This window comes from Scomber japonicus, chromosome 4 (assembly GCF_027409825.1).
Source record: "Scomber japonicus isolate fScoJap1 chromosome 4, fScoJap1.pri, whole genome shotgun sequence".
Lineage (NCBI taxonomy): Eukaryota > Metazoa > Chordata > Actinopteri > Scombriformes > Scombridae > Scomber > Scomber japonicus.
In genome coordinates, this window is record NC_070581.1 from 8,492,460 (window position 1) to 8,501,834 (window position 9,375).

The following is a 9,375-nucleotide window of genomic DNA, read 5'->3' on the forward strand; positions in this document are numbered from 1 at the left end:
GTTAACTAGGTCTGATGGTGCTTTCAAATCCTACAAGAAATTTGGAAATTACAGCATAAGTGCAAGAAAGTTCTCATACATCTCAAAAAGTAGAAATGTACTATGCTACAGCCACTCAACAAGCATTAATGTGTGTGCGTGCATGTCTTTAAGCCTTCAAATCGAAAGCATCCCCTAATTAAAGATTAAAGAACACGCAAAGCACCGCAACCAGCACTCCTACTGGGTGTGCTCATCATAGTTGCACTTGTAATCACACTCAACAGGGTGTGATGGGCACAGGGTGGATCAGTGCACATCACTATAAATGATCACCTTTTGTTTCCATTCCCCCTGAATATGCACTGATCCGAATGTGGTGACATGATACAATTAGGAGCATTCAACATTCACGCAAATATTTCTGCAAAAGCAAGTCCAGCAAAAATCATTCTTATGTAATTACACAATTTCCGTTCACTCACACAATTCCACTACCACTTCACTGGTTGGTAATGACTTGCACTTGACAAAATTCCGACATTTCCAAGGGTACGGGAAGGCAACAATGCACGCCAGACTTCATAGGGAATATGGCCACTTAAACTCAACTTGGTTATGAACAGCTATCCTCACAGCTACAAGAACAACATAGAAGACATGACATACGAGGGAATGACTCTATATAATTAAGCAATACACCTAACGTGCAGTTGACATGAATAAACACAATATTAGCAAACACAAACGCTTGGTTAGCCTCTTCGCTACCTTATGTTTACAACAGTTAGCAAACGCTAGACGGTAGCTAGTTATGATGAAAAATGTGGCATTCCAAATTAATTTATTACTACTACGTTGAATAAATGCATGCCGAATTTACCAGAAGACCCTATAGGTTTATGAAAGGCGTTGGTCATCTGCCGGACATGTTATTTTACCAATATCCAAGACACACTTCCACCTTAAGCGAATTATGACTGGAGTTTGGCGTGAGGAAGAAAGAGCACGTATTGGGTCATAAATCAACCCTGCATCACTTCACATCCTCCTCACTGGCTGAACAGTCATTATACTAGATGTTGTCCTTTTGTTTATTCAAGTAAGAATAAACTGGTAGTCTAATTTACTATGAGTAATATGCTACCAGCTAGTACAATGCTAGGTGTAGCTAACATTAAAGCTCAATCAATAGCTAAATTAGCATTACCTTGACTCCCCGAAGAATCCTGACTCTGTCTTCATCATCGACACCGAAAGACACCTTTCTGGTCGTACTCTCCCCCGAGCCCATGCCTTCTGGTATAAACGTGACCGCTTTTCTAATCACCTTTCGTATAATACTATTACTAGCATGGGATAATGATAGTGTCCTGCCGAGTGCCAGAGTGTGTGACAGATGGGATCAGGGTTGCCAGACTCTTCTTAAACCGTCCTCCTCTTTACAGGTATCCAACATCTCACAGCTTGTTCGGATTTTATTATATCATTGAAGTGTAGTTGGCAACTTGAAGTATTCATTAAAATAATATATTTATCTACCTGTTTTTTTCCACATACATTTGCTTAAAATGAAAACAGGTGAATCACTGTTGGTCCCCCATATACAGCCCAACCTGGCGCCCCTTATGTTACACACTAAAGACCTTGAATGAACTGTGGTCAAAAGGCCATATGAACTATGGATGCACAGACATTTAGACAAGAGACACACAAACATTATCACCAGAGTTTATTTAAAGCACAAACACAAAGCATGTCTCACAGTCCACCCAAATGTCAGAGTTCACGCACATCAGTGTTTACTGTATATAGAGATAAAGGCGACACACCATTGAAGAGACAATCAGTTATTTTTAAACAAACACTGAAATATGCTAAATATTCTTATATTATAATATTATTGTATCAGATACACTAATTAATTCATTAATCTTATATTGATCTATATACTCCACAAAAATCATCCGAATCACAAATAAAAAAAAGATTATTTGTAAACAAATTATTTCACGCGACTAAAATGATCTAGGTCAGTAATGCAGTCATGCTAGACAACAAATAAACACGCCTATAATGGTATTTATTAAACAGCATAGTTTCCCAGTGGTGGAAAAGGTAGTCCATAGCTCTGAACTGTGGGACTTGACACAAATCAACATTGCACAGTGCTCTCTGAGCCAGGAAGTCATGCTTCCACTTCAGTGCACCATTCTGGCAGAATTTTGTGTCAATCTGCGCTTTTTACAATATTTCCATGAAAGAAATCAGTAAATACAAAATTAATGTCCAAATAAATTCACGCATGGGAAATATTAAACAAAAGCCATTATGTTCACATTTCACTGTGCAGTGTGATCCAGGACTCTGTTGTGCTTGAGTGGATACTGAATGCTGGGTAAACCGGCTCCCTAAACACAGCCCTGAAGGTGTGAAGGTGCTCCCTGCGCCCTTTGGTGCTATGGAACGTTAATGTCCCCGCCTGATAGTTCAGAGCTACCTCAATCCTCAGGGGAGGTTGGGCTATCTCCCCCAGAGCCACATTGCTGGAAGACTGACACACTGTTAGCTTGCTGTTTTTCCACTGCAGTCGCCAGGACACAGAGTTGTGTCCTAGGCGACTGTGGTCACCACGGCGAGTGATACTCTTGTAACACACACCCAAGGACCACATGCTGTTGGGACCCACTTCTACCACCCATATGTGCTCACCTCCTGAGAACCCCTGGCTGCACAGGACCTGGGGTGCAGTTGTAAAGCGCTCTGGGTGCTCTGGATACGGCTGCTTGGTAGGGCTGTACTTGACTGTGCGCAGATCATTAGAGATTATCAAGCTGGAGTGTGCAGTGCAGAGATTGAAGGTGAGGTCAAGAGGGTTGAGAAGGAGACAGAAGGAATCCAGGAGGCGGGTCATTTCTGAACGGAAGTCTTGGATTTTGAAGCTTGCTTGGAGATGCTTGGTGTTGAGCGGAGCCTTTGGGGGAATACTGGGGGGGGTGTTGCCTGAGACGACTTTCCTTAGCTTATGGTCAATCAGCATGAACCTGGAGAACAGAAACATTTCCTCAGTTGATTTCCATTGTTTTACCATATGACCGTAGCATGTGATCTGCTTTCTTCTGCATCACATGCCTGTACTTGTTTAAGCTGCATAAAAACAAAACTGCACCTGTGTATGAAGACACATGACTCTTTTACATTGAGGACCTCTGTGGTACTTTGTTGGGCCTCCAGTAACTGCTGCTGTTGCTCCTCCAGTGAACCCATTCCAAGCTGCCAGCTCTTTCTGCGCTGGCTTCGCTCTTCCTCGTACAGCAGATGCAGACGCTCGCTGTACCTGAACACAACACAGTCAGTGACGTCATTATAATGGTGTAGCACATAAATCTCGACCTTAACAGTAAATGACATCTGAACACTTTTAACGGAAGGCTGAAAATGCAGATAAACTGGATTCATCGCATCAAATGTTTGGTACACCGAGTTTTGGCATGCATTTTTATCTGCAACAGTCACTGCCTATTCCTGCTCTTCAAGCCTGAAGGAGCAACTGCTGCTGGTAATCTGATGCACGTAATAGAAACCTTACTGTCAGTGACTTAACACATATAATAACCTGTAATTTACAATACAGGAGGGCCCAACACATCCATGTTCAACTATCATTTAAAAGCATTAACCCACCTTATAACATAGTACATCATCTTGCTAATTTAACTTCATCATTCACCCATAGGGGGCATTATAGTACAAAGCATCACCATCATAGACCACATGAAACGTCTCCTGTCTTCTTTTGTGTGTATTTGGTATATTATGGTACATTTTGAAATGATAAGAAATTTGCTATTAGGTAGTATTTATTAAGAATTTAACTGTGCAAAACTCTGGTAATCTGCTTCATCAGGACTGTGTGAGTGTGACTTTATCAGTTTTGGCATTGGGCATACACTATTACCCAACAACCCCATAACTATTATCAGATTTTGATTCATATCTAGGTAAACCTGATGAAAATAAAAAAAAATCTGTTCCACCTTTGGCTGAATATTGTATGTTCATGTAGAACCCTGTTGCTCATAGTGAGATGTTGATTGATATGTTTTTAAAATGCATCTGTCGATACATCTGTGTATCTGCTTTAGATCACCACGTGTCTTTTTAGGGCAGTAAGCACATGCACAGTACATTACCTGTTCACAAGTGCATTCATACCATCCATGAGCGAGACAGCCTTGTTGATCAGTTTGTTCTCTATGGCTTCAGACGCTCCCTGCTCCTCTGCTATCTTCTGCAGGAGAGTCTCAGTCATCTGCAGCCTGCAGGAAACCACCTAGAAACACAGGTTTAATCCATGTGAGGTTTGTGTGTTAAACATTATACACTAGGGGGAAAAAATTCCAACATGTAATTTAAGTATTTGAATCAGACACCTGGAATTGACAACTCATGTACACCCTGTCAGAAGTCATTACACTGTTCTCATCGCTGACTGACTGTTATCATTCTCCAATCTTAAGAATGCTGACTGTGTGCCAGATGGCCACCAGCCACTTGATTAAAAAACCTGTCTGTGTCATATTTTCATTGTTGTTTCTCTCAGAGACAAAGTAAAGCCTCATCATTATGTGACCACTATTTTGATAGTAATAATACGGAAAATAGGAGTGCCCTTTAAAGAAGAGGTTACTTGACAAGTAAATATTCATTTATTATTCATTTACTAATGGACTTTAATTCTTGGCTGTAGGCATAATCAGTTAAACAAGTTCTGAAGAATCTCTAGGTTATGCTGGCATTTAGCTAGAAGTAAGCATTTGAAAGTATACCAATTAGAACTCTAACTGCCTCTGGCCTGTATGGAAAACTGCAAGACAATGTGCTGCTGTATTGTTGCAGTACCACTGTAGGAAAAAAGTGATGATGTATGTGAGGCCAGTGAAACTACCTTGCTGCGGTTCGCCAGCGCTCGTCTCATCTCCTCTTCGGCTGCGCTGAAGGTGAGAACGTCATGGTTCTGGTGATAACCTTCGATGAAGCATGTGGTGCACAGCGAGGTCATGTCATTGGAGCAGAAGTACTCAAGGGGACGCCTGTGTAAGGCACATTCCTTCAAGCCCAGATCAGTCAGGGGCTCCACCACAGAGTGGCCCCTGAATGACTCCTTCTCGTGGTGTCTCTGAAGGTGCCTGGAGCACAGCGACACCTCGCACTTCAGACAGGTCTTCACTGCCAGTGTATGCTCATCTATACAGTGGTCGCAGTAAACCTCCGCCCTCTGTGGTGGCTCAGGCTGCCCATCAAGCAGTGGTGGTGCACTCGCTAAGTAACCCTGGATGATGTTGCAGAGTTTGAAGTTTTTCTGCAAGGTATCCACACCGTGATACTCCTCGCGGCACTCTGGGCAACGTGGCAGAGTTTTCCCAGTCTTGTCAGTGGTCTTCTGGAGACAGGCCTGGCAGTAGTTGTGGCCACAGGGGAGAACCAAAGGATTAGAGAACAGCTGAAGACAGATTGGGCAGGTCAGCTCTTGAGCTAGCTGCTCCTCCGGCTTGTTCAGAGACATAGTGAAAGTGATGGTGGTGGAAGCTTCTTTCGTTGCTTGGTAGTTTAATTTTCTTCTCTTGTCACTCTTCTTGTCAAAACCTTGTATCCATCCTACCTCCACTCCAACTTTGTATTTAAAACTATCTCTTGTCTCTTCTTCACTCCGTCTCTTCTTTCTACTCGATGAAGCCGCAGGTGAGTCTACAAAGACAACAGGCAGTATACAGAGACAACAAGGAAGTCAGCACCCTTTATTGTTTACTGGAATGACAGGAGGTGTATCCATAAATGTGTGCAGGACTGCATTCCTTTCCAAGTGGCCCAGTCTGCTATGTTGCCAGGAATTCACACCCCTATAGGAACTATTGATGGTAAAAATATGAACTGCATGACAATATTATGATCAAGTCCTCAGAACTCATTTTAGTAATTACAAAGTATCAGGACCCTTCTTCACTCTTTCCTGTGATCTACTGTGCAGCAGTCTAATTGGTCTTAATAAGGACATTTTACACGTGAGAAATGGTGTTTGCTGCTGAATACACAATTTGTGATAATTGACTGGTTTTATCTACAGTATGTGTTGCTTTATGGATGTATGGTAAATAAGGGAGCCTGGTCTGCTACACATGGTAAAATCACATGAGCGGACATCTACTGTTGACTGTAAACACTACAGGAGCTATAAGCTCAACACGTCCACCTCATACAGTGTTGTTATGTTTTAATACAAAAACTAGGTCTTACTGTACTTCAAGACACTTTTCAGTTGAGGGATTAAGGTCACCTTCCACCGGAAAAAGTCAAGTGGAAAAAAGTAAAAGTGAAGAGAGTTCTTGGAGCACTCTGTTTGAAAATGGTGGAAGCAACCCTTCACAAAATAACTACAGACGCTGAATACTAAGTTCTTGTTTGACTGATACATAACACTCAGGAACTCATACATACAGTAGTATATTGAAGCATGGAAGCATTAGGTTCATAAAACAGGCGGATACAGTAGTGTTTACTGACCGACTGAGCATACATTTGTTGACAGAAAATTGTGATAATGTGACATTCTCATACGCTCCAGCTGTTTTTCATCCTGTTGAAACCAATAACAGAAACACCCTTCCTTTCTAATAACTCTCACACATTCATTATAATGTGCATGTATCATTCCTCACATGCATTCCCTTGTTTCCATTACAGTAGGTTAACATGAGATTATGAGGTGTCATTGCTGGTTCTACTGACTTGTTTTGTCACTGTGCCGTAAGCACAGTTTGCGACATCAAACACCAGCACTGCTTTGAGACAAGGACATCAGGAAGGACATCTGGTTGGCAGGTGTAGGAAGCAGGGGCCTGCATGGGAAAGAACAGGGTGCCAGCATCAAACAGCATGTAACAAAAAACCTTGCAAATGAATCATTAAAATTATCAGTATAAACTAAGTAGAAACTTGATGAAACAATCTCAATTTAAGGCCCATGTACATGCTTGTTCAGGAGTTTTGTCATGTCAGATTGAGTTTGATTAAAAAAGATTTGATTTTAAAAAGCAATAATATGATTTGACCATCGTTTTCTTTATACAATGCTTATATTAATGTTAACAATGTTAAATTACACCACATTACTTAGAAAAGTAAGCAAACAGAGATGCTGTCTTTGGCTCCACCTTGTGTACTTGAGAATCAATTCACTCAAATCCAAGTTTTCAGTTCAGAGCTGAAAGTTGTGCACTTCTCACCCCTGTGAGTCTGTTCACATCTCCTGTGAGTGCAAATGGCTTGCCACATCATCTAGGATATATAGATTTGTGTATATCTGTTTATATATAGAAGCAGACCTTCTAGCTTTATTGTTGATTTTCATTGTGCTTCTCTCCTCTATCCTTCCTTTCTCTCCTCTCAACCCCAACTGGCAGATGGCCACCCACTCTGAGTCTGGTTCTGCCTGAGGTTTCTTCCTGTTAAAAGGTTTTTTCTTGCCTCTGTTGCTCATGTGGGAATGTTGGGTCTCTTTAAAGTTAAAACCTGAAGAGTTCGGTTTAGAACCTGCTCTATGTGTAAAGTGCCTTGAGATAACTCTGTTGTGATTTGGCGCTATACAAATAAAGATTGATTGATTGATTGATTGATTGATTGATTGATTGATTGATTGATTGATTGATTTGTAAAGTTATTTGATATTCAGGTCACCGTTTTCTGAACTCTTCTTATGAAACTTTCAGCCACACATTAAAAGCCAGGCTAAGCTTTTCAACCATGAAATGGTGATTGAATGAATGAAGTTACAAATAAAAAACAAAAAAATAACAGTTATTTATGATATAATGTAATAAAATGACTAATTTAAGAGAATGGAAAAGTGTGTCCAAACTTTTGACTGGTACTATACAATAAATACATTTTGTGTTAAGTTTGTTTCATATGTATAATAATAATTCATAAGTTTGTTTCATACTGTATGTATAATTTTTGGATGATGGAAGGTTGTTAAATTTACAAATATGCAGTTTGTGTATACTGTATAATTTATTCATATTTTTCTTCTGGACATGTTACATGAACAAATCATTGCAAAACAAAAGTAGTTAATTTAACAGATGACATTTGAATATACTTGGTATGACAGAAATGCCCTAAATTAAGAAGCCATGTTAATTTAACATGAGACAGCTGAATATACTTTATATTAAAGAAACACATTAAATTAATATAAGAAAGTCATGTTAATGTGATAAATAAATATGTGTGTAGAACACAAATAAGTAACCCTATTGTTACACCTTGATTGTACACAGCTCATCTCCATTCAATACTTCTGTCACAATACAGTAAGATCAATACATTTTACCTAGTACCTACCTATGTACAAAGGTGACACCTGTTGTTTTATTCTTCAACCACCAGATGGCACTTAAAGCTATCAACACATTACTGTCACACTACTGGAGGCTTCAGTCATCTTGTACCAAATGAGACAGAGCCTTAAATTCACAAAATTCATTGTGTGTGACAAAAAAACAAGAAATCAGTCAAATCAATTGATGTGATATAGTGATAATTGATCCCACAGTTTATACAACAGCTATACATTAAAGTTATAATTCATAATGTCAAACAAATCACCACCACTTTTTCAGAATTAGAGAATCAATGCTGAATAATATTGATATTGATATGAATAGATAGCAGAAGGGTTACTATTGAAGTGTCAATCAAAAAATTAACAAATTACGCAATAATGAAACCAAAATAAGAGATATATTGCACTGAGTAAAATTGAAAGTATGTTTTGATGGTGTTGATAACGTACACATCAAATAATACTAACAGTATTATACATAGCCACATACTACACCAAATCCAAGTGCTGCTCCAGTTGCAGTGACAGCCATCAGACAAAACTGGACCAGACAGAGCTAAAGCGTTGCCAAGCTGCAGCTCCATATCCTTTCACTTTGATCACCTCAGAATAAAAAACATCTCCTGTAATGATCCAAGCGTATGATGGCAGTGTCACTATGAAGTTACACTATTCTCCTGTCAACAGCATGACAGTCTTTTGAAGTAACAAGGTGTTTAACATGTGTGTTCAGCTTACCAGGATGGTGCAAATGCCTCTTTCCAGTCATCTCAGTGACATCCAAGAAAATATACCAATTTGAAAGATATCACATTGGGCCCCACCACCAGGCACAGGCCACGCCAACCATGCACACTTACTTAACCACACCTCCAGAACCCAACCTACCCATTCAAAGCATTAAAATACTACTACCTGTGCAAGCTTGTAACTCTCTTATAGTCCAAAACTAACTGTATTTACTGACATTGAGCTATGAAAATATAACACTG

At 39.9% G+C, this 9,375-nt stretch overlaps 2 protein-coding genes across 2 annotated transcripts in view; both read right to left on the reverse strand.

The window, feature by feature from the left end:
• Positions 1-1,362, reverse strand: part of chchd6a (coiled-coil-helix-coiled-coil-helix domain containing 6a) — a 93,393-nt gene extending 92,031 nt beyond the window's left edge. The window contains exon 1 of the mRNA XM_053317420.1: positions 1,190-1,362. Coding sequence (XP_053173395.1) covers positions 1,190-1,273 — 84 coding nt within the window. The 5' untranslated portion in view covers positions 1,274-1,362. The remainder of the gene's footprint in view (positions 1-1,189) is intronic.
• An 878-nt stretch (positions 1,363-2,240) lies between these two features.
• LOC128357166 (E3 ubiquitin/ISG15 ligase TRIM25-like) lies at positions 2,241-5,620 on the reverse strand. Its single transcript, XM_053317419.1, has 4 exons — positions 4,928-5,620; positions 4,173-4,312; positions 3,149-3,316; positions 2,241-3,023 (listed from the first exon to the last, which is right to left on the reverse strand). The coding sequence occupies exons 1-4, from the start codon at positions 5,543-5,545 to the stop codon at positions 2,315-2,317; spliced, it is 1,635 nt and encodes a 544-aa protein (XP_053173394.1). The 5' UTR covers positions 5,546-5,620; the 3' UTR covers positions 2,241-2,314.
• Between the last annotated feature and the right edge of the window lie 3,755 nt (positions 5,621-9,375).

What these genes read in the sequence shown, in the direction of transcription:
- LOC128357166 (XM_053317419.1), bottom strand. Translation starts at nt 5,545, where the DNA reads ATGTCTCTGAACAAGCCGGAGGAGCAGCTAGCTCAAGAGCTGACCTGC. An exon ending in ATGAATGCACTTGTGAACAG is followed by an intron (nt 3,317 to 4,172) that starts GTAATGTACTGT and finishes TGTTGTGTTCAG; the next exon opens with GTACAGCGAGCGTCTGCATC. An exon ending in TCATGTGTCTTCATACACAG is followed by an intron (nt 3,024 to 3,148) that starts GTGCAGTTTTGT and finishes TCTGTTCTCCAG; the next exon opens with GTTCATGCTGATTGACCATA.